The following is a 26,466-nucleotide window of genomic DNA, read 5'->3' on the forward strand; positions in this document are numbered from 1 at the left end:
AATAATGGACCGATTTCAGTCAGTTTCAATAGGCTTCGTCCTTGGGCCGAAAAAATTATATGTACTAAATTTTATCGAAATATCTTCAAAATTGTGACCTGTACTCTGCGCACAAGTTTTACATGGAGAGCCAGCCAACCAACCAGACGGACGGACGGACATCGTTTAATCGACTCAGAAAGTGATTCTAAGTCGATCGGTATATTTTAAGGTGGGTGTTAGACCAATATTTTTGGGCGTTACACACATCTGCACAAACGCATAATACCCTCCCCACTATGGTGGTGTAGGGTATAACAATTCAGAAACGAGACGGTGACGAACTGCAACGTTTTTCAGTTTTCGTTATCGCCGCCGATTACGGTGTATGCGGAAACCCAGCTATATTAAAAATAATTTTTTTATTTTAATTTTCATTCATACAATTCTTATTTTCATTGCTGTTTCTAGACACGCAACTGTTGTCATTTATTTCTGACTTTCAAATACTATTTGAGTCCTATTTATGTGAAGTATAAAAGTTATCTTTGTTTGTTTGTCCGTTCAACTGTAAAAGTGCTAAGCGATGTGTTAAAATATTTTAAGTTGTTGAAAATGAATTAATATTTGTGTGTTAATGTGAGTAGATTTTCCTTAAAAAAACTAAACTAATTCAACAAACATAAGATACAAAAATCAATAATAAAAAAATCTTTAAATTTAAATAGAATATTTTTCAGTTTAATAATGGGTTTACTTTACAAAATACAAACAAAATTTTTAAACAAAATAATTAAATATATGGGGCATTTCATGTCAAGTGAACCAACTTTTGAAATCGATGTCTTCCGATCGGGATGAAATTTTCACCAAGGTGTTAGTTCTATTGGATAGTAATTCATACACAATTTTTTAACAAGAACGTCGAGAACTCTTTGAATTAGAGGGGGTCAAAATTTGACATTTTGGCCAAGCAGGTGTTTTTTCTTATCCATGTTACTTATTACCTATTGTTCTTAGCAAAATGAACAAAAAAAAGTCACAAATAGATTGTTTTGAGTTACAAAACATTTATTATGATAGATATCAAACTCATATTCAAATAGGCGACCAAATAGGTCTTCAAGGATAATATCTAAGCTTTATTTTAAGAAAAAAAGGGACCATTTAAAAAAAAAAGTCAAAAAAGTTTTAGATTTTGGAAAAAAAAATTATTTTTTTTTTTTTTTGAAAGATTGAAGAAAGAGCTATATAAACCCAAATAGTTTAGATAGCGAAACCCAAATATTTTGAATAGCTCTTTCTTCAATCTTTCAAAAATAAAAAAAAAAAAATTTTTTTTTCCAAAATCGAAAACTTTTTTGACTTTTTTTTAAAATGGTTTCATTTTTTTCTTAAAATAAAGCTTAGATATTAGCCTTGAAGACCTATTTGGTCGCCTATTTGGATGTGAGTTCGATATCTACTATAATAAATATTTTGTAACTCAAAACAATATATTTGTGACTTTTTTTTGACAAAATCAAAAACTTTGTTGACTTTTTTTTGACAAAATCTGATAAATTGGGCACCATACGAATTGAAGCCGATAGGCGATTTTGCATGTCCGAAATGATGTTTGAACGCTTTATAAGAAAACAATTTTTGCATCGAATCCTTACTTGCGATTAAAAATGGATCCATTACGATAACTCGAAGCGTAAGCGATCTTTCGTGTAGCCAGGCCAACAAGCCGAGTCGAGACCAAACTCAAATAAACGCCCAGAATATGCGTCGAATTCTCAGCGAGTTGTTAGGTTTTCCCTAATTAATTTGTCACATAAAAAACATAATGTAGACATGTTATATATCAATGGATAGAGGATTTTGTCTGCTTTCCAATAATGTATATAACTTCTGACAATTAACAAATTCATGGAATACTTTTTTTTGAAAAATATGACAAAAAGCTAATGAGTTTTGGCATAGAAACAAATTTTTCAACTTGAAATAAAATTTTTATTTATGAATATTTTGTAATGAAATTTTACACTAATATATATAGACTTTTTTATTGCAATGGAAAAATGAAAACAAATTTTGAAATTTGTAATCAGGAATCCCGCAATTCCCAAAAAAGTATTGAAAAATTCCAAAAATTAGATTTTTTCGTTTTTTGGCTATAAAAACCACACTAGGGGCGGGGTTATCGGAACCCTTTACAAAATAATTAAGAACATATTGGGCCATCTAAAATAGATTATTATAATTTGATATCGACTATTTTCGATTTGAGAATTTTTGCTCTATAGTTGAATTTTACATAAAAAATAGGCATTTTTTGAATGGACCTGGTCCCCTCGGTGTCAAGAATTATAATTTTTTTTCATTTAAAATATTTGATGTAAAGTTAGCTTTTCAAAAAGTACAAATTTATTATACATCCTCTTAGAATTTTTTCAGATAACTTAAAAAGAATAAAAGTACTTTTTCGCCTTTTTCTCGCCTTTTTTTATTTTTTTAAATTCAAATGCATGTAACTTTGGACTCAGTAATGATTTTTAACCAATTCTTTCTTTCATTATTTGCTACACACATCTGTTGTTAATCCTATAACAAAAGTGGAGAAAATCGGGAAATATTTGGAACCGCGGTCATCAAAAAACTGGTGTAGGGTGGGTAAAAATGTTGAAAATTAAATTTTCAAATGCGATTATCTCCTAAGCTATAAGAGGTAATTGATAGGTTTTATGTAGTGCTCGACGATGAGATTCTGTATGTGTATTTTTTTTAAAACACAAACGAAGAAATAGGATCATTTTAAAAATTTAACATACCCAAGGTGTCCTTCTTTGGGAACCCCTGGTCCCGCTCCTGGTGGGGTCATGAGGTCCAAATTCAAAACTTAAACTCGACAACACTTCCTCTTTGCGCGTGTGAAATATCATTCAAATTGGGCTAAGGGTTTAGAAGTTACAGATTTATTTCCATCTTTTTTTTCTCATACCACTGTGCGTTGGATCATTTTAAAAATTTAACATACCCGAGGTGCCCTCCTTTGGGAACCCCTGGTCCCGCTCCTGGTGGGGTCATGAGGTCCAAATTCAAAACTTGAACTCGACAACACTTCCTCTTTGCGCATGTGAAATTTCATTCAAATTGGGTTAAGGGTTTAGAAGTTACAGATTTATGTCCATCTTTTTTTTCTCATACCACTGTGCGTTGGTGCCCCGCTTGACAGTTTTTTTCAATTAGTATTGTGTAATTAATATAAACAAGTTTTATATGAACCTAAATCTTTCTACAAACTTTTGTGATCTCCGAAATGTATTTTCTATATGAATGATCCTAGAAACGTGAAACTTGACACGCAATAAGATGATTAAAAAACTATTGAAATATAGAATAGTCAAATGTATCAACTTTTTTCATCAATAGTGAGTGATGTTAGGCTGCAAAAGATTCGACGTAGTCGAATATAGCGCTACCACTTGTTAACAATGAGTTTATGTGTTGATGTGTCTTTATTTGTTGTTTTTCTCTTCTTGATAACCATCATTATTGTCTTGTTTTTCTTCAACCTACAGACACACACATTAAGGTGGTCCTTATTTTGCACTTCTTCGAATTTCAATGCTCCCAAGGTCTTTTAATTTTATTTATATTTTTTGGGAAAATTATGCTACTTTCACACAAACCTCCTTCAAATAGAATAGAATATTAGATTTTGCTCAAATTTTCAAGATTTCGATTTCAGATGGCCAAAAATAATTTTAGATTTGGAACCACCGAAAAAGTGAAAAATAAGGACCATCCTAATACACATCATTTTAATATATATGTGGATGTATGTAAGTATTTTTAAGGCTTCAATGTGTCCTGAATTGTTGTGTTGTTGTCTTGTCATCTTCTACTTCTGGTAATTTATATTTATTTTATGTGTGAGTGAGTGTGTGCGTAAGTATCTGTGTGAGTGTTTATTTTTTCTTTCAACATTAACAAACCAAAAAACAAAACAAAAAAACTCATGACCAACATGATTTAACGTCTCAGTGATTTTTTGTGTTTTTAAGATTTTGTGGTTGAGATTTCTTAAGTTTATTATTTTTTGCTGGTTTTTTTTTGTGTTTTGTGCTTTTTATCACTCGCAATTTGTTTTGCCAGTTACAAAAATGATCAATCAACACACATTTTAAGGCAAATTGTTTAATAGCAGGCGATTTGTGTAAAAAAACTAAAATTTATGAGAAGTTTTACTCACAAATTAAACATAAATTGTTTGTTATTAAAAGTATTAAATGTGTTAAACAGAAGAAAATAAAATATTTTAAAACAATAATTTTAAAAATTGATGTTTCTCACTTACCGCCTTTAACATGAACCTCCCGACTTAATACCGTTCCCACTAAATTTCTCAATTTACATCTGAAATATAAAGAAAATAAGCAAAATAAGGACAAATATTTTAGATTCAAGTTTTTTGTTTCTTTTTTTTTGTTTAACAAAACCAAATAATAAAGAACTAGAAAAATAATCAAAAAAAAAAAAAAAAATTAAAACTCCACTTACCTGTAAACACTGGAATGTACTTCATGACGAAATTTTTCAGCTGTAAACGGATAAAACATTAAGCTGCCATTGGATGTTTGTAGCACCATGTCCTGTTGTGGTGGTATGGGCGTCCATTCGACCTTAAGGGAGCAAAAGGAAACAACAAAATATGATTTGAAAAATGTTTTTTAAATGTAATCGAGTGACTTAAATAAGACCAGAACACTGTAGAAGACTTTATAAAATAGTAAGGAAAAAAGGTTCAGGAAAATAAACTCATTAATTTTATTTAATTAAACGTATTTGAAAATTTTCTAAGAAAACCTTTATGAAATAGTCCTATATAAATTATGTAAATTTTAAATATTATTACAGCGAAAAATTTATTATTAAGTTTCTGTTTTTAATTTCAAATAGCTCATTAATTTTCGTTAGATAATTAAAACTAATATTTCTTATAATAGCATTTTCTGTCTTGGGTTTTCTTAATGAAAGAACATACTCATTTATCATTTGAAATTAATTTTAAGGAAATGTTCTCAAAAATGCTTAATAAAGTATTTAGACGAAATAAAAGTGGATACAAAATGGATGTCTTTCCTACACAATTTTCTAAAGAAAACTTTCTTTTTTATATAGAAAACTTTCTTTTTTATATAGAAAACTGTCTTTTCTATATAGAAAACTGTCTTTTCTATATAGAAAACTGTCTTTTCTATATAGAAAACTGTCTTTTCTATATAGAAAACTGTCTTTTCTATATAGAAAACTGTCTTTTCTATATAGAAAACTGTCTTTTCTATAGACAATTTTCTATATAGAAAACTGTCTTTTCTATAGACAATTTTCTATATAGAAAACTGTCTTTTCTATAGACAATTTTCTATATAGAAAACTGTCTTTTCTATAGACAATTTTCTATATAGAAAACTGTCTTTTCTATAGACAATTTTCTATATAGAAAACTGTCTTTTCTATAGACAATTTTCTATATAGAAAACTGTCTTTTCTATAGACAATTTTCTATATAGAAAACTGTCTTTTCTATAGACAATTTTCTATATAGAAAACTGTCTTTTCTATAGACAATTTTCTATATAGAAAACTGTCTTTTCTATAGACAATTTTCTATATAGAAAACTGTCTTTTCTATAGACAATTTTCTATATAGAAAACTGTCTTTTCTATAGACAATTTTCTATATAGAAAACTGTCTTTTCTATAGACAATTTTCTATATAGAAAACTGTCTTTTCTATAGACAATTTTCTATATAGAAAACTGTCTTTTCTATAGACAATTTTCTATATAGAAAACTGTCTTTTCTATAGACAATTTTCTATATAGAAAACTGTCTTTTCTATAGACAATTTTCTATATAGAAAACTGTCTTTTCTATAGACAATTTTCTATATAGAAAACTGTCTTTTCTATACACAATTTCCTATATAGAAAATTGTCTTTTCTAGACCATTTCCTATCTACATTTCCTAATCTACACAATTTTCTAATGAAAACTGTCTTTTCTAGACAATTTTCTACACACCACTTTCAATCTTTTCTATAAAAGTTTATTTAAAACTCACCTCTGGTGGTGGACTACCGTGTCCCGAACATTCAATAAGTCCTCCAGAGTTATTTGAGAATTCAACACGATGTGCGGGTTCGTGAAGAAACACTGGTCCTTGTAGATCCAAACCAGTAACGCCAATGAGTAAGTGAGCTGCAGAGAAAATTTAAAATTTAATTTGATATTAAAATACACCTTCGTTTTTAACATGAATTAATTAAAATTAAATCATTATAGTTTTCTGCTGAATTTCTTCTGGCATCATTTGTGTGGCTGGCGGTCTTTGCAGACAGACAGCGTTTGTGTGCTTTTGTCATTGTAGGAAATACAAGTATTTTAATAATAAATGTGGTTTTAGGTTTTCACCTTATGCATTTAAATTATTTTATATTATACACAGACACAAATTTAGGCCAAACCAAATTTCCTTAAAAATAAGGGTGTTACCAAATCATATGTTTTTCATAAAAGTTAAATTTCAAGGAAATTTTTATATGAAATAAATTCTTAGAAAAACATTATTAAAATTTTATATAATTAAATTTCCAAAAAATAATTTTTATTTAAAAATTGTATTATTTAACATTCTAAGTAACACCCTATTAAGCAGGGTATATGAGTTTTTTATATTTAAACAGTTCTTCTCTTCGTTTTTTATTTAGCGCCAACCGCAAAATAACAAGTTGGTATAGAAACCAAAAAACGACCAAAGAAAAAAAAACTTAAATAGATACAAACATAAAGGCGGTTTGTTTAATTTCATTGTAGCCTTAATGAAAAAAGTTTATGAAATGGTTGTTCTTGTTTAATGCATTTTCTACTACAACTACTATGTTTTAATGAAGCTGCCTAAACAGGGGTGGGGCTTTGATAAATTGAAATTCTTGTTTATAACCAAGCAATTTAAAATTATGAGAAACCATGTTAGCAATTAAAGGAAATCAAATATTCAATATAAATTATTATCATGGTCTAAATTTAAATTTCTTGTAACCCTGACCAGTGTCTTTAGTATAATGACACCGCATTCTTTAGTATAAAGACACCGCATTCTTTAGCATAAAGACACCACAGCATTTACTATAAAGACACCACAGTTTTCAATATAAATACACTTTGTACTATAGTACAAAGACACCAGTATATTTAGTATAAAGGCACCAGTGTCTTTAATATAAAAGCACCAGTGTCATTTGTATACTTTGCATCTGTATCATCATTAAAGTCCTCTAATACTAATAGTTCAATAATTTTTTCTGGGTTATTACACTTAAACTTAAAATCTATATAAAAAACACACAAACTTTATTTAAACCAACTTATTCTTCTGACCTTTTTCTCTCTTGTGCACAATAAATTGAAAATAAAAACTGCTGCAAATTATAAAAATCTCTACATTAGTCATGGTTACGAATATATATTCGTAAAACCATGAATGGTTAGAAAAACTTTTGTTTTCCATTACTCTTGTTTCGCAATCAATCAAAGTCCATTCATTTCATTGGTTTTTTTAGCTTTGGCAAGTTGTGTTTTTGTTATAAAGTTTTTCTAAATGTTTAAATGAATTACAAATTAAATTAAAACAAAAAAATTAGAACAAATGCTAAATGCTTTTCTGTTCGTTTTACATGTCCAAAGTCCAGGTTAAAAATAAAAACTAAATTTACATAGAAAAGTTTTGTAAATTTTTTTAAAACTTATGTGCCATAACTTGTAGACAGTTTTGACGGATTATAATTTATTAGTTGATTAGAGAGAGTACGTCTGTATGTAAAATGTAAAAATAATTATAAAATGTTGAACAAATTAGATCGAAGTACTCTGAACTGATATAATATTACCTCCATATCAAAAAAATATATTGATGGTGGGTACACAAGATTCGTCTTAGCCGAATTTAACACTCTTACTTGTTTTTAATTAAATTTTAATATGATTTTACTATTATTTTTTTTAATTTGCCTGACAAATTTTTAATTAAAATTCTTTCCATATATATTTTATATTTGAAAACAAACAAGTATTTAGAACAAGAAGGTGCTATATGCATAATCTCTATATTTGCTCTTTCCTTAGTTTTTTTTTTGAAAACAAACTTGTTTCCTTGAAATATAAATGCAAAAAAACCACAAACCACTAAACTCATATTTAAACTAAAAACTGAACAAAAAAAAATAATAAAAATATTGTAACCCTGACCATTAGCTAACAAGCTGAAATGAATAAAATACTGGAAATGCTAGAAATGTAGCAATTAGATATTAAATTTTTAACACAAATACAAATTCATATGTATGTCGAAAAGCCATGTAATATTTGTTAATTAAAATTTCTTTATGAATTAAGATTGTTAATATAGAATTTAGAAAAATTGCTAAAGGACATGTTACAGCAAAACTTGGCAAGTTGTTTTAAATATGAACATTGCAATTATAACTTCCGAGTTTTTATACATGCGTTCAGTATTATTCAGTTATTATTTTAGCATATTTATAAGAAAACTAAATTAATGAGCCTTAGGAAATATACAATGACACTAGAGTCATTATACTAAAGACACTAGAGTCTTCATATTAAATACACAAGACACTTGAGTCTTTATACTAAAGACACTAGACATTAGAGTCATTTAGAGACACTAGAGTATTTATACAAAAGAAACAAGAGTCTTTATACTAAAGACACTATAATCTTTATACTAAAGACACTATAGTCTTTATACTAAAGACACTATAGTCTTTATACTAAAGACACCATAGTCTTTATACTAAAGACACCATAGTCTTTATACTAAAGACACTAGAGTCTTTATACTAAAGACACTAGAGTCTTTATACTAAAGACACTAGAGTCTTTATACTAATTACAAATTTATACTAAAGACACTAGAGTCTTTATACTAAAGACACTAGAGTCTTTATACTAAAGACACTAGAGTCTTTATACTAAAGACACTAGAGTCTTTATACTAAAGACACTAGAGTCTTTATACTAAAGACACTAGAGTCTTTATACTAAAGACACTAGAGTCTTTATACTAAAGACACTAGAGTCTTTATACTAAAGACACTAGAGTCTTTATACTAAAGACACTAGAGTCTTTATACTAAAGACACTAGAGTCTTTATACTAAAGACACTAGAGTCTTTATACTAAAGACACTAGAAGAGTGTCTTTATTATAAAGATAGCGTTAGTATTCTGACACTTTATTAAGCCAAGGTTACATTTCAACAAAAACAATTATTTTCTATTAAAAAAATTACTACGATTTAAGTCTTAATTTAAGTTTGGAAAACAAATACAAAAAAAAAACTATCTGCAATTTCTCATAAACGCTGCAGAGCAGTTAAATTCTCATCAACAAAAAAATATATATATTTTTGAAATGCAGCAAGAAATTAACATCCTGTTTCTTACGTTTCTCTATTTTTTCCATTTGTTTTTAGCTTTTGTTGCATAGTATAGTATTCAGCTCTTCGGTACATTATTTCAAGTAGAAAAAACTATTATTTTGTTAAAATTAAAATACAAAATGAGAGGAAAAAATTTGTATAAATACAAAAAGTTTGTTCCGTTTTATTTCCGTTCTTTGCAACGTTTTGCATTCACTTAATGCAAATAAGTTGCGATGGGGTATTTTTCTTGCTCCCCGTTCATCTGTTAGAAGTATTAAATTCATTCGTATTGCAAAAGTTTGTGTCATGGTCGTAGCCAGAGGCGTCAGTTAAATTTTTTCATAATTATTTTAATGAACTTTTTTTACAGTATATATAATGATTTGATTAATTGGGGAATAAAAGAGAAACGTAAGAGTTGGGGAAAGTTTCGAAAACACAATTATAAAAGTATTGCTGCATGTTAAACAGAATTTAGTAATAAAGAATAGAGGTTTATTAATATTATTTGAACTGGCGAAAAATGATATTCAGACATTAAGTGAACAAAACTATATCCAGCTCATTCCAAAAATGTTTATAATATCTTTCCTGTCAAAAACAAAACATTGTACATTTTTAAACTTTTAATGAAATAGTCGGCCACTAAAAGGAAACAAGAAAAAAAATCGCGAAAAAAAGACACAAACAAAATAGGTTGTGTCTGGTAAAAATAAACAATCACCATCAAAACATCATAGACAAGCATCATCATCACACCACCACTGATCATTAAAAATCTTTCTTTTTTTCTCTAAAGATTTTTGTTTTACAAAAAAGGGTGTGTCTTGTTGAAATATGAATGAACTGAATGTTTTGAATAAGGGAACATGTACTAGAAATGTATAAAGACTAAATAATGAATGTCGCTTATGAAAGTCGCTGGAAACTAAAAATATAAAATAAAAAAACAGAAATGTAGAGTGCGAAAGAAAAACAAATGCCCATTTAAAATGGTGTTGATTTGAGAACAACAAACATCATTTTTCGTCAATGACTGACAGTCTGTCAGTTGCAGCAGCAGCAGCTGAAGAGTGACAGGCAGTCAAGGAATACATTTTAGGTAAATACACAATGTTTTAAATAGTTTTCTGTGAATCCTGATTTTATTCATAAAATATTGCAATTGTAAGGAACTTTAATTGAAAAAACTCCTAAATATTATGACATAATCCATAATTTTCTGAGATAAATATATTTAATATATCGCTCATTTATTACAAATAATTGAATTAAATAATATAAAACAATTCTTTTATCTTAAAATCATTTCCCACAATACATTTTGAAATCTTTATTAGCATTAGCATGTAAAACCAAAATGTGTTCATTCAAATTACTTCATATAATTTATATTGCTCCCCAAGTATTAAAAAAAAATATTCATCACATTCAAATTCATACTATACACAGATAATAAAATTGATATAATTTTAATCTTATTAAAATCGCTTAGATATACAGAATAAACAAAAAAAAAAGATGTGTAATATTTGCCATAAAAATAAATCAAGATAAAGTTTTCTTTCGTTTTTTTTTATTTTCAACATATAAAAACATAATAATTTTCTTTTTATTTAATACGAGTCAACAATAAAAAAAATAAAGAAAAAGATTCCAAAGTGTCAACTCCGTAGGGAAAATATGTTTATCACATTCAATGAAGTCTGTATTCTAGAGTTTATTTGAGAAAAAAAAAGCTTCAGCAGCAAAAACTGAATAAAAAAGAAAATGTGTTGAAATAAGACAAAAATCATTTGGATAAAATGGAAATAAGTATTTGTATGTTGACATTTTCATGTACATAAATATGTATATTAGGATGGTGTCTTTTATATAGAGGAAATATTAAGTGCAGATTTTTGTCTCTAAAATTAGAGGTTATTTTGTTTGAGGAGGATATAACTTTCAGAACTTTAGTATGAAGACAACATAGCATGTTGTCTTTATACTAGAGCCACTGTTGTCTTTATACTAAAGACACTGTTGCCTTTATACTAGATACTCTGTTATCTTTATACTGAAGACACTGTTATCTTTATACTGAAGACACTGTTATCTTTATACTAAAGACACTGTTGTCTTTATACTAAAGACACTGTTGTCTTTATACTAAAGACACTGTTGTCTTTATACTAAAGACACTGTTGTCTTTATACTAAAGACATTGTTGTCTTTATACTAAAGACACTGTTGTCTATATACTAAAGACACTGTTGTCTTTATACTTAATACACTGTTGTCTTTATATTTAATACACTCTTGTCTTTATACTAAGGACACTAGAATCTTTATACTAAGGACACTAGAGTCTTTATACTAAGGACACTAGAGTCTTTATACTAAAGACACTAGAGTCTTTATACTAAAGACGCTAGAGTCTTTATACTAAAGACACTAGAGTATTTATACTAAAGATACTGTTGTCTTTATACTAAAGATACTGTTGTCTTTATACTAAAGACACTGTTGTCTTTATACTAAAGACACTGTTGTCTTTATACTAAAGACACTGTTGTCTTTATACTAAAGACACTGTTGTCTTTATACTAGATACTCTGTTATCTTTATACTGAAGATACTGTTGTCTTTATACTAAAGACACTGTTGTCCTTATACTAAAGACACTGTTGTCTTTATACTAAAGACACTGTTGTCTTTATACTAGATACTCTGTTATCTTTATACTGAAGATACTGTTGTCTTTATACTAAAGACACTGTTGTCCTTATACTAAATACACTGTTGTCTTTATAGTAAAGACACTTTTGTCTTTATACTAAAGACACTGTTGTCTTTATACTAGATACTATGTTATCTTTATACTGAAGATACTGTTGTCTTTATACTAAAGACACTGTTGTCCTTATACTAAAGACACTGTTGTCTTTATACTAAAGACACTGTTGTCTTTATACTAAAGACACTGTTGTCTTTATACTAGATACTCTGTTATCTTTATACTGAAGATACTGTTGTCTTTATACTAAAGACACTGTTGTCCTTATACTAAAGACACTGTTGTCTTTATAGTAAAGACACTTTTGTCTTTATACTTAATACACTGTTGTCTTTATACTTAATACACTGTTGTCATTATACTTAATACACTCTTGTCTTTATACTAAGGACACTAGAGTCTTTATACTAAGGACACTAGAGTCTTTATACTAAAGACACTAGAGTCTTTATACTAAAGACACTACGCTCGGTCACATCATGACAACGCTCGGTCACATGTTGCAATACTTGTTAAAAACTATATAGAATGAAGTGGTTGGAAAGTTTTACCTCACCCGCTATATAGTCCAGACCTTGCTCCGTCTGACTACTATCTGTTTCGAAGCAGATCGTTATCTCTGGGATACCCTTCACTTTATAACTGAGTATCCGATATTGGCTTGATTCGTTCTTGGTCTCAAAAGATGAGCAGTTCTTTTAGCTCGGAATCCATATGTTTGCAGAAAAATGGGAAAGTTCATAGTTAACAATGGCCAATACTTTGAATAAATTTATATTGTACAAATGTTTGAAACAAAAGGGGCTACCCTAATGTATGTACATTTGACTGTATATGGATGTGTTAATAAAACAAGAAATGTTTTGCTGTTTATGCAAATAACACAGAAAATACACAAGAAAAGACAAATAATAAATATAATAAAAAAAAGGAAAGCAACAACACAAAAAAATAGAAATTTCCTCTTTGCATAAATTTAAATGAGATAAAGAAAAATACATACAGTGGCAAGGAAATGTTTAAGGTTTTAAGAAAAATATTAATCTCGGCGTATGAGTAATATAAATTAAGACAAATTAAACAATATCAGGTTTAAAAAGGAAACTATTTAAAATCTACTAAAGTAATTATAAAAAAGAATTAGAAATTGATTGATATGCAACACATCAAACTCTTTTCAAATTAGTTGCACTAGTAAGTTTTAAGACAAGTCTTCATTAAATTTTTGGTTAGTAAATCTCATATTTTGCAATCTACTGTGAGAAATCCACACACTATTTTAATATTAGCTTCTTAAGAAATAATCTGCAACTAAAAATAACTTTTAGAACAAAGAACAAATTCTTAGTATAAACAATTTTCAATGAAGACGTATAAGCAATATTCAAAAAATTCTTTATTAATCATACGCTCTCATCCGTCTTTTATTTGCACAGAAACTTAATCTTTTCATTAATTTTAATAAAAATTCTAAGAAAATCTTTTGTTAAAATAAAAACAAATTACAGCAAAATAAAACATTTCTTTACACTGTATGAAGCCCTAAAAAAACTGAAAACTTGCCTAAAAATAGGCAACAATAAATACAAGTTTAAAACTTACATACACACTCCTAAAACTATACATCTGGGGTTTACAATAATCGTCATAATAATAACGACAACAATAATGACAAAGTGATAAAGAGATGTTACAATAAATGTTACACAAAAAAACCAACAGCAACATAAAGATAAAGTTTTTGTTATTTTTTTTTTAGCTTTAGAGTTCCTAAAGGAAACAAAAACATAAAAAAATCTACTATATTGACCCTGATTGACAATTTTGTCAAATAATAAAATAAAACGATGACAAAAACCTAAATATAATATAATATATTTTTTTCAAAAGATAGTAAATATCACATTGTTACAAATAATGGCTGCTTAAATGTTAGATCATGAAAAAAATATAATAGCAGCGCGGACGGATGACATTTATAAACAGATTTTGTTTGTGTCTTTGTTGTGTGTAAAGCAGTTAGAGAGGCAGCGAGTTGGGGTAAAAATTGTTTATGATACTTTTGGAACAAGATAAGTAATATGTATGTAAAGTTTATGAAAACGATTTTAAAATAGACTTTTAAAAAAGAAAATGTTACCATCGATTTTTTTTTTGGGGTTTGCTGAATAAACTCACTCATTTCATTTCAATTTTTTACATACATATGTATAACTTAAACCAAACAATTAACCAACATGAAAACCCATTGCGAGTAGTTTCTGTAAAAATAATTGGAAATTGTTAGTCACATTTCCGTTTTCTAATACAAAAAAAATGTCCAAACAGTTTTCCAATCATCGGGAAAATTGGACCAGAAATGGCTGAAATATATGCAAAAATCGAGATTTTACAAATTTCTTCGTGATTTTACAAGTTCAAGGTCATTTGGACCCCAAGTGCTCTTAAGGGTTAATTTCCAGTTTTGTACTGTTATTATAAATACTAGACATCATTTTATATTTTTCTTAAGTTTCATCAAAATCGGCATAAAAATATATAATATATCGCTATATTTCCATTACAAATTCCAAATATTGAAAAATTTGACCTTTGACCTTCACGATTTAAGGGTTAACGTTTTCCGATTTTAGGAAAACTTTCAGACTACATTTAAAATTACCTGGATTATAATATTCTGAACAGATTTTACTTAAATTTAATAACAGTAAGGAAATTGGGCTCATTCCCCAAAATATGGCCATAAAATTAGTTTTTCTCGAAAATCGCAAAATTTATATCGCAGGTACGGAAACACTATAGGAGGTATTGACATATACTTTTCACATTTTTATTCCCTATTATGTTGTAAATAAATCCCCATGTGATGATCAAAAAATTCTGAAATTTGTTTAACAAAATTTTAAAAAATTTTAAATTGGAGTTTTGAAACTGCAGTTAAAAAATATATTTTTGTTTGGTTATATGTATCTGCGAATAGGTTAACGGTATCCTAAGAAGACAAAAACTCATATACAAGTAAATATGGATATGTTCTAAGTAAAACTAAGCTTTTAATTTTTTAATTTTTTTAATTGGGGGATTAGTTTATATGAAATAATACCCCAAAAAATCAATATGAAATAAGTCCCCAATATAAATTTTGGGGGATAATTTCATTTTTTAATTTATAAAGAAAACGAAAAATCTGTGAATTATGTCCCGATATACATATTAACAACTTGTATTTACCATTCACAAAAAAAAATTGTGATATCAGTTGAAGTGAAAATTTCGCAGAGTTAAGATCGTGATAATTTCGCAGTGCAAAGAAAGTTGTAAAGAATAAAAATTAATTTTGAAATTGAAACTTGAATGACTTTTTTTAGTTCAGAATGTCAAAAAGTTGGTATTGAATAGTACAAGTAAATACAGGAATAAAACTTGCAAGGCAAGAGTAAGTGTGCTAACAGCTGGTAACTCTTACTTGCCAGGAATTATGTTGAGCACAACCACAATAACGAAGAAGAAATGTATTAGGAGTTAAAGGCTCTTAATATATTTAAGGACGTATGCGAAGATCTTGCAGGAATATTATGAGGCGATACCTCTGCAAAGAGCTTAATAAGATCTTCTTTTCGTAAAATTAAAAAATATTTTTTTCTAAATTTCTAATGGTGTTTTAAAATACATTCCGAGAATGCAATTCAATGTATTTTCTCATATTTAAATAAATAAAAATTAAAAAGATTTTTATTTTAAAAAATGTATACTTTTTCATAGGAAATTTGTATATTTAGTCTGCTCTAAGTTTTTTAATAAGAGCTTAAAGGTTTAACTTAAAACAAGTTTAGTTGAAATATTGTTTTGTAAACTTCTGTAATGTTTTGTAATCAAGCGATTTTTTATTTTTTACACAATTTTTCGCCTGCGACGCAAATTCAAAATATATTTACAAATCAATATTTTAACAAATCTCATTAAAGTCAAATATATTTTGTATTCAAATAGATATAATTTTTATTTCATCCAAAAGTCTTAAAAGAGATTTCAACATAAAATGAGAAAGCTACAAGCACATTTGTTGGATTCAAACAGTCTGCTATTAAGTTTATATTGTCATAATGTCCTAATATATTATGATAGTTTAAACAAATTGTAGTTGTACTTCACACAAAAAGTGTTATTTTATGATAAAACAATAAAAATAGTTCAAAAAGTCTTATTAGTTAAAAAAAATTAAAAATTGGGAATTTAGATAAAACAATTTTACTAAAATACTAATTTTGTATTCCCGAATAACCTTTTAACGATAAAATTTTTTTGTTTGAAAAACAACAAAAATGTGTTTAAACTATCGGACATTAGCGGAGTTCAGTATTAAGTGCGAATGGTATTGCATCATTGCAAATGCAAAATTGTAGATGTTTTTGTGTGTATTTTGTTATTGGATTACGGTAAAATTTTGCATTTGCAATGATGCTAGACCATTCGCACTTAACAGTGAATACCGCTATTATGAAAATATGACCTTATAGCAGACCGTTTGAAACCCCCAATTGTTTTTGATCACCTTCACTGTGTTTGGGGACTTATTTCATTTTAAAAATTGGGATTCTATTTCATATGAAATAAGACCCCAATAATGGGGTGTTATTTCATTTCTGTTTGGGGAATTGTTTAATTTTGTTGGGGTCTTATTTCATTTTCAAAATTGGGGTTTTATTGCATATGAAATAAGGCCCCAAATTTTGGGGGGTTATTTCATTTTATTTTTGGGGTGTTATTTCGTGGGGGGTTATTTCATGCCGCCCCGAAAAATATTTACCAAAAATTGTTTTCAATCTTTGGTGAAGTGTATATCGTCCCCTCAATAAAACAATAATGTATAAGCATATACACCATTATTTTTTTATTACATAATAAGAATCTACATAACTGATTGTATATGTGAAAATTTGGTGAAATTCTATTTCCACAAAGTGGGTCAAAAGATAATAATTTTGTTCTAGATGTCTACTAACACAAACATTTTTAACTCGATTATTTCGAAATGGCAAACAAATTATACACTATTGTTTTATTAAGTCAAAAAATAGTAAAACCCTAAAATTTTTAAGCTACAAAGTGATTTTTGACAGGTATTTAGAATGCCTAGATATGTTCGGATTGCATTGATATGTTCACAAGAGTTATTCAGATTTACCGTAGCTACAACTTTGTAAAATATTGTTATTGAAAAACAAGTAAGAGTGCTATATTCGGCTGTGCCGAATCTTATATACCCTTCACCAAATTATACTTCAAAATTTTAAATATTTTTAGGTAAACAAAATTTAATTTTTTTTCCAGTTGTTTTTTTCATTTTTTGGAAAAAAAAAAATTTCGATTGTTATTTTTTTTTTTTAAAAAAAAAATTTTTTTTTTTAATTTTAAAAAAAAAATTTTTTGTTTTTTAAATTTTTATTTTTGAAAAAAAAAAATATCTATCAATAGATATCCATATTGTATATATTAATGTCTTAGTAATCCAAATATAGGTCAAAAATAGGTCAAAAATCGAGGTTGTCTTGGTTTTTTCCTCATATCTCAGCCATTTGTGGACCGATTTTGCTGATTTTAAATAGCAAAATTCTCGAAAGCATGTCTGATAAAATTATTGAAGATTTGGATCCCGAAGATATCTGGGGTCTTCAGAAAAGTGATTTCAACAGACAGACGGACAGACAGACAGACGGACATGGCTTAATCGACTCCGCTATCTATAAGGATCCAGAATATATATACTTTATAGGGTCGGAAATGAAAAATGTAGAAATTACAAACGGAATGACAAACTTATATATACCCTTCTCACGAAGGTGAAGGGTATAATTAGGAGTTATTCTAAAAAAAGTAAAAAAAAAAATGTTCTTCCTATATTTTTTCAACAAAAGTGCACGAAAAAGCTATTTTTTGGAAACAAATTTTAACAAAATTTATTTGGCGGACTCTTAGCTATATTATTGTAATATAAAGTTAAGCCGTATCGCAAAGTCTGAATTAGCTGTTAACCAAAAACTGATGACACATTTTTTAGAGGCCCCACTGATTTTCAGAAACTTTGGGGGCCCATAAAAAAAAATCGGTCACCAAAATGGACAAACTGAGTATAGGGTTTTACTACCCTTTGGTAGTAGAGGCGAACATATATAGTCATGATCTTGTGTTTTTTTCACTGTTGCACTGTGATATAGCACTCTTACTTGTAAACAATGAAATGTTTATTTATCGAAACCTAATTTTTAAACAAATCGAATCCAAGGAAAAATTAAAAAGGTTTCTTGTAAAAAATTTCTTATACATATAGAATCATCGGGTTTCCAACTTAAAACGGTTTTTTTCATGGAAAGTCATAAATCAAATTTTAAATAGTTGGTCACATTTTCTTTTATTCAACATAAATACATATTCTTCTCGGTTTGTTAATAACATTTTGTGCCTGCGTCTTTTCTTGTTATTTTCGCATTTAGTTTTTTTTTCAATTTCTTTCATGACTTAAGGTTAAAGGGGTTAGATAAATATACATTAGATAGAGTTTTAGTAAACATTTAAATCTCTCTTGTTTTGTATATTTTTTTCAGTTTGTATCACAGTCTTTATAAAGTATATTTTCTATATACAGCTTGCATAAAAAAGCAGCTGGAAAAAGGATACAAAAATATATTTTTATAAACCTAGTATGTACACTAACGCAATATGAAAGGAAATCTAAGGCAGACACAGGATGTTTGCTTGAATAAAACAAATACACACTGAACACACAACAACAGAGAAATACATGATGAACAGAAAAAAACAAGGATTTTCATACAACACAATACAAGCTACTCGAAACAATAATAAAAGCTAATGGTTAAAAGTATTTGTATGGAAATATTACAAACGATGAAGAGAGAACAAAAAAAAATCACATCAAATACCAACTAAATTTTATGCACACACACATTAGCAGTTTTATAAAAATATGGCAACATATTACAGTGAAGGGAAAAATAGGCGTTAGAAAGATTTATATAAAGGGTTTTCCAATATGGACTTCTAAACTTTGACAGCTGTCGAATTGGCAGTCATTTATTGTTTGTTTTGCCGAATCACCGAATCAGAAATAATTGGAAATGATAAAATTGTTTTATCAAATTGGGTGTTCTATTTGGCCGATTTGAGGGCATGTTGTGCGATTTTACCCAATTAGACTTTTTTTGTAGGGTTTTCTTAAGTCACAAACCACAGCGGCCCTCAAAACCAACACAACCCATGCCATCCGCAAAATTCAGTCTGTTTTTTCGCCAGATTCATGGAAAATTAGACATTATGGATGGACGCCACACAGCGAGGCCTCGGCAGACATTTGCAATAATGACATTGATAGGCCTCACACACAGTTTCATTTAAATTTAAAGATAGGAAGCGCTTAATTAAAGACCCGTTATATAATTTCATCTTAAATTTTTGTGTAAAATTTTATGTTTTATTATCCACTGTGTTTTGTTAGCGTGGAGACATAAATACAGCGTTTGCTATTTTTTTTGGTAGAAATTTAAGTGGTAAACACACTCACTCATTCACTCATATAACATAGTTTAACAGAAACCCCTGTTATATTAGGAAGGCCCTGGCAAGAACAAGCATTTTAGTTCCCAACTAACATATTTGTTGTTGCACTCTGGACTAGGGGGTTTATCCCGGGAATTCCCGGTACAAATTTCCCTGGAATTTTGCCAATTTTTCACTACCCGATTCCCGGGATTTTTAGTCGGGAATCCCGGGAATTAAAAACTGACGAAAATACATAGAAAACAAGTTAGAACTCTATTTTTTTCACCAAAAAACAGTGAAAAGTTTTTTACAGTAAATGATTAAATTTTTCTTCAACTAAAATCTAGTACAAAAAAAAGGTTTAAGACAATTTTTCAATTAATTTTGTAAATGAATTGATTTAACAAAAATTTAATCAGTGAAAGTTTGAATAAATTCTGTTATTAAATAACTTTAAAATTAATTCAGTTTAAACAAAGGCTTTGGAATGAATCTAAAAAATTAAATATTACACAGAGAAAACAGATTCGTGATAGCAACCGAATTTGTTGCTAATCGAATGATTCTACCTTAGTGATCGAATTTTACAGTTGTGGCTCCAGAATTTTGGAAAGGGTAACAAAAGTTTGGTTGCTTCAACCGAAATTCTTCTTTATCAACTGACTTTCTGTTAATAGAATTGAGTCGATGTATGCAACCGAATCATTCGATTGGCAACAAATTCGGTTGCTATCACGAATCTGTTTTCTCTGTGTAGGAATGGATTTATGGAATGAAAGGCTGACATTTTTTAATTACGGATTAAGATTTTAGTGAATTAAGCTCAAATTTTATTAATTAATTTGAAGCTCTGATATTTAATAATTATAACACTAAGTTTTTATATGAAATTTGGCTATAATATTCCTAATTTACTGTATCATTATATATTTCGGGAATAGCCGGGTACCCGGGAATGTTGAAAAAAATTTCTCGATTCCCGGGAATCAAAAAACGTCGAGAAATTAAAAACCCTACTCTGGACCTACTTTTGCCCGAAAGTGAAATTCCGATAAAATAAAAACAAAGTGTAAACAATATTTTTTTTTTTTGCTACAAAAATTTGTTACTTCTTTTTTTTGAAAAAAAGTGACGCACACCGATTACTCACCAAAGCTTATGGTGAATGTGTTCCATCACATTCGGAAGAAAAATTTCGTCCAGGCCAGCCAAACAAGTTTGAAGACCAAGAATTGGAGGCATTACTCCATGAAGATTATTATAAAACTCAACAAGAGTTTGAAAAATTATTGGCAGCTACTCAAGCAGGAACTATAAATGGTTTGCGAGTAGCAGAATTCATCCAAAAGCAGGGAAATTTGGTATCATACGAATTCAAGCCGATAGACCTTGAAAGACGATTTTGTATGTGTGATATGCTACTATGTGATATGCTACTTGAACGCTATAAAAGAAAATCATTTTTGCACCGAATCATTATTTGCGATGAAAACTTAATTCATTACGATAACCCGAATCGTAAGAATCGACACCAAAGAAAAATATCCTTGGTACTAAGGTAATTCTCTGTATTTGATGGGAGCAAAAAATAGGTAGGACTATTATGAGTTGCTGAAATCTGGCCAGGCCATCACAAGTAACCTGTACCGAACGCAACTGATTCATTTGAAGCGAACATTATATGCGGCCAGTCATGAAACCGTAATATTCAATCATGACAACGTTCGGCAACATGTTGCAATACCCGGTAAAAAGTATTTAGAATGAAGTGTTTGAGAAGTTATGCCTCACCCGCATTATAGTCCACACCGTGTCCAGTCCGACTACTATTTGTTTCGATCGATGCAGAGCTCTCTCTTGGATACGCTTCACATTGAAACAGAGTATCCGATATAGGCTTAGTTCGTTCGTGGCCTCAAAATATGAGTAGTTCTTTTGGCTCGGAGTCCATTTGTTGCCAGAAAGATACAATTTTTTTCTTCATAATCTAATCGACTAAATTTAGTTTTTTGTTAAAATTATTTCCTAAGAAAACAAGCCATGAATAATGTTCTATTAGTTAATTTTATATTGTTTCCTTGGGTTACTAATTTATGTTTTCGGAATTTTAAATTTCCTTTTTTTGAATTATAGCCTTTTTATGACTGGGATCAAACGTAAACGTTATCCGATTTTGTTAAAATTTTCAGCATTTTATTTTTAAAGGATAAATCTGCAAAATATGGGCCACCCTAATACTAATGAACAGTAAACAAACAAACGAAGAGAGAACTTCATCATGTTGGTTGTTGTTTAAGTATGCGTGTGTTTGACGGCCTTTTAAGCAACATTTAAAATTACGCTTTCTTGCTTAACGACTGTGATTTGCATTTTTTTAGCATCCTTAATATCCCATCCTTCCTATGCTCCTTTTTAGCCATCATACCCAAAACATTTCTGTTGACTTCTTTTCGGTTTTGTGTTGTTGTTGTTCTTGATGGAGTTTTTGCAGTGTTTCGAGCTGTGGCAAGAACATTTAACGACATAAAATTATGCGACGCGTCGTAACCCAATATAATGACTTTGGTCTACATGTGAGAGTAAGTGTGTAAACACTTACACTAACACACATACAAGTACAAACACAAACTTATTACTGGAAATATTTCTGATTTTGTTATAAGTATTACTTGTGAGTCTTTAGAGTAAAATGTTGAGAAATTTTATAATTTAAAAAGATTTTTCCCATGTTTTCCTTACAGTGCCTAGCAAAAAAAAAAGAAAGAGAGCGCGAGAAGTATGTATGTGTCTACTTATGTAAAAGTGTGTGTTTATGTTTTTATTTTCTTGTAATTTAGTGTTGGTTAAAACTAATTGAATTTTTTTCTTATTACTCTTAAGTGTGTTGTTGCCTACAACGTGGCGTTTAATTTAAAAAATTATAATTGCATACTTTTAGGGTCTTTCTTTTAATAAAGAGAAAAAAAGAAATTATAAAATAATAAAATGGAAAATAATATTGTTGTATTTCTTATAGTATATTCATCTGGTTTTAATTAAAAAATTTTAATGTTTTTCTTATACTTAATAAGTTTTGTATGACTTTTTACTCTTTGTTTCTAAAGGAAAATTTGGTAAATTTTATGTAGCCCTATTTTAGTTGACTTAAAATTGATTTTATTATAATTTATGATAAAATAAATGTAAGCATAATATTCGGCTGTGCCGAAGCTTAAATAACCTTCAGCAAAGTATAATTTCAAAAATAATCTAGGGAAAAAAATTTTGGTGGAAAAATCGAAGTAGTTGAGGATCGATTTTCTCGATTTTAAATAGCGACCCAAGTCAATCATGTATGTGAGTTAATTGGTGGCTTCGGAGAATTGATTTCAACATACAGAAGGACATGAATATATCGACTCCGCTATCTAAAACGATCCAATTACAAACGGAATATTAAACTTTTATACTTATACACTTAGCACTCATGGTGAAGGTTATAAAAACGAAACTTATTGGAAGGAGCCTAATTTTTTAAAGCTGCCTTTATCACAAATTTTTTATGCAACTGTCATAAAAAAACTCTCGGGTTTATTTCCATAAACTGTTCTTTGAATTAATGAGCTGTTGTGAGTAATAAAATGTATACTTTTTAATTAAATGTTTTAAGAGTTCTAAGTATATTTTACTTTTACTGACATGACATTTTTCAGTTTTAAATGGTAATGGGTTAAATAATAAAGGTTAAAATAATAAAAAATTATAAAAAACTGTAAATTTTTTTGCTTTGCTGTGTTTCCAACCAGATGGCTTGCATTTATACAGCATTTCGTAATTATACCTACATTAATTTGACAGGTGAGCAGGGAATGTTGGACATATTTTATAATAACCGAAAGGAAATTGTAACTAATTTGTAAAGATTCTCAATTAACTTTAATGTTTGTATAAAATATAAACTAAATATTAAAGAATGTTTTAAATAAAGCAAAAAAATCTTTCCGAATAGTCTTTTCTATTAAACCAATTGTAGAGGTTTTTTATATTTTTATACCCTTCACCTTCGTGAGAAGGGTATATATAACTTTGTCATTCCGTTTGTAATTTCTACATTTTTCATTTCCGACCCTAAAGCCATGTCCGTCTGTCCGTCTGTTGAAATCAATTTTCTGAAGACCCCAGATATCTTTGGGACCCAAATCTTCAATAATTCTGTCAGACATGCTTTCGAGAAGTTTGCTATTTAATATCAGCAAAATCCGTCCATAAATAACGGAGATATGAGCAAAAAACCGGGACAACCTCGATTTTTGACCTATTTTTTATCTATATCTGGATTACTAAGTCATTAATATAGACAATATGGATATCTAATGATAGATATTTCAAAGTCCATTGCAACGATGTAGATAAGGCTATAGTAAGTTGGACCTGGTCAAAATATTTTTTAACCCGAATTTTTTTTTAACCCGAATTTTTTTTTCATCAAAAAATTTTTTTTGTCATAAATTTTTTTTTGCAAAAAAAAATGTTATAAACTAAAAAAAAATTATTTTAAAAATTTGGAAAAAAAATTAAAAAACAACAATTTCAAAAAAAAAAATTAAAAAAAAAAAATTTTTAAAGTATAATTTGGTGAAGGGTTTATAAGATTCGGCACAGCCGAATATAGCTCTCTTACTTGTTTTAAGGTAAAATCGTAATCACGACTAATATCGAGTTTTTATTTATATTCTTTAGCGGTTTGAAAACAGTTTAGTAGCAACATATTCTAAACTTATGATAAAATGTTGCCAAATAAGAATAATTATTTACAAATTTAGTTATTGCAGCTCTATATAAAAAGTATGTCGAACAAATAAATAATAAGTACGAAACTTTTGATAGTTAATGAAATTTTGTGTTGAAATAAGTTGTCGTTAAAATATGTCGCATATTAAATCATACAAAAGGTTATAAATAACTGAAAACAAATACTTCAATATGACAATTATCATTAGAAGTCTAAATTCCATTTTTTTTATTAATAACTGCAGAAAATTTTGTTGCAATTCGCAGATCTTTATTGTCGCGTTCTTGAACTAACATATTGAAAACATCAAAAATGATATTTATATTCAGTTACACATATTGAAACTAGCGAACATATGGGCAATTCCACGATAATCGCTACCACGACTGAAAACACAAAAACCCTTGAAACTTTTTTTCAAGATGATTTGAATAGAAGAAAATAATAAAATGTTACTATATGAAAGTATTTAGATCACATTACAACATTTTAAAGACAAAAACAAGTAAGAGTGCTATATTCGGCTGTGCCGAATCTTATATACCCTTCACCAAATTATACTTAAACATTTTTCAATTTTTTTTTTTAATTTTAAAATTTTTTTTTTTAATTTTAAAATTTTTTTTTTGTTTTTTCAATTTTTTTTGCAGAAAAAAAAAATTCGGGTTAAAATTTTTTTCTTCCCGATTTTGACCCATTTTAGGTCCAACTTACTATGGTCTTATATACGTCGTTGCAAACGTTTTTGAAATATCTATCATTAGATATCCATATTGTCTATATTAATGTCTTAGTAATCCAGATATAGGTCAAAAATAGGTCAAAAATCGAGGTTGTCTTGGTTTTTTCCTCATATCTCAGCCATTTGTGGACCGATTTTAATAGCATTTTAAATAGCAAAATTCTCGAAAGCATGTCTGACAGAATTATTGAAGATTTGGATCCCGAAGATATCTGGGGTCTTCAGAAAATTGATTACAACAGACAGACAGACAGACGGACATGGCTTAATCGACTCCGCTATCTATAAGGATCCAGAATATATATACATTATAGGCTCGGAAATGAAAAATGTAGGAATTACAAACGGAATGACAAACTTATATATACCCTTCTCACGAAAGTGAAGGGTATAATAATAGTTTAAAATGATTATATTTAATTTATTAATGTTTTAGGTATGTTTTATGCTAAACTTGCGGCGAAAATTTGGCTCCAAATTAGCTTGTAGTATGAAATGAATTTGACTCTGATTATTTTTTTCCTATTGTCAAATTAATTATTGAAACCGAATGTATATTTTCTATTCACTTTTTTAGTTTTTTTATACATATATTTACAGAATATATATTTGGTCAATTCACAAGATCTCTTATCATGTCATATTGTCATAATGTCCTAATATTTCACAATGGTTTTTATTGTTTTTCAAGTAAAAAGTGTCCTAAAATAATAGTACTCTGTATGCTATGTTTATTGTGTTATCGTAACCAACCAGTAGAGACCTTAGCCGAATGCCTAAGTGTCGGTTAAGCCGAGCTGCCGAGTCGAGATATATTAAGACATTATGACAATATGACTGATAAGAGACCTTGTGAATTGAGCAATTGTTTTATTAAAAGAGAAAAATCTGTCACGTACGGTATGTCATGTACGATATTAATTTTTATTTATTATAAAATCATCCAAAGATTGTTTGTATTTAAATATGAGGGATTGTAAAGGAAAAATATTTCGTTTAGTGTAAGAAATTAAAAGAAAACATAACGCCTCTCACGATTCGAATATTTTCGCATATTTCTACATGTACCTCAAAATGAGTTCCGTTTTATGTCACGTACGATATACCCTTACTTCGCTCAATATTTTGGACAACAATATTTC

General features: G+C 28.6%; 1 protein-coding gene across 1 annotated transcript in view; it reads right to left on the bottom strand.

The window, feature by feature from the left end:
- Nucleotides 1–26,466, bottom strand: part of Dscam4 (Down syndrome cell adhesion molecule 4) — a 165,630-nt gene that overhangs the window by 125,545 nt on the left and 13,619 nt on the right. Inside the window, exons 2-4 of the mRNA XM_065505556.1 lie at nucleotides 6,095–6,231; nucleotides 4,528–4,649; nucleotides 4,325–4,383 (exon numbers count right to left, since the gene is read on the bottom strand). Of these exons, the coding sequence (XP_065361628.1) occupies nucleotides 4,325–4,383; nucleotides 4,528–4,649; nucleotides 6,095–6,231 (318 nt within the window). The remainder of the gene's footprint in view (nucleotides 1–4,324; nucleotides 4,384–4,527; nucleotides 4,650–6,094; nucleotides 6,232–26,466) is intronic.

This window comes from Calliphora vicina, chromosome 3, assembly GCF_958450345.1.
Source record: "Calliphora vicina chromosome 3, idCalVici1.1, whole genome shotgun sequence".
Classification (NCBI taxonomy): domain Eukaryota; kingdom Metazoa; phylum Arthropoda; class Insecta; order Diptera; family Calliphoridae; genus Calliphora; species Calliphora vicina.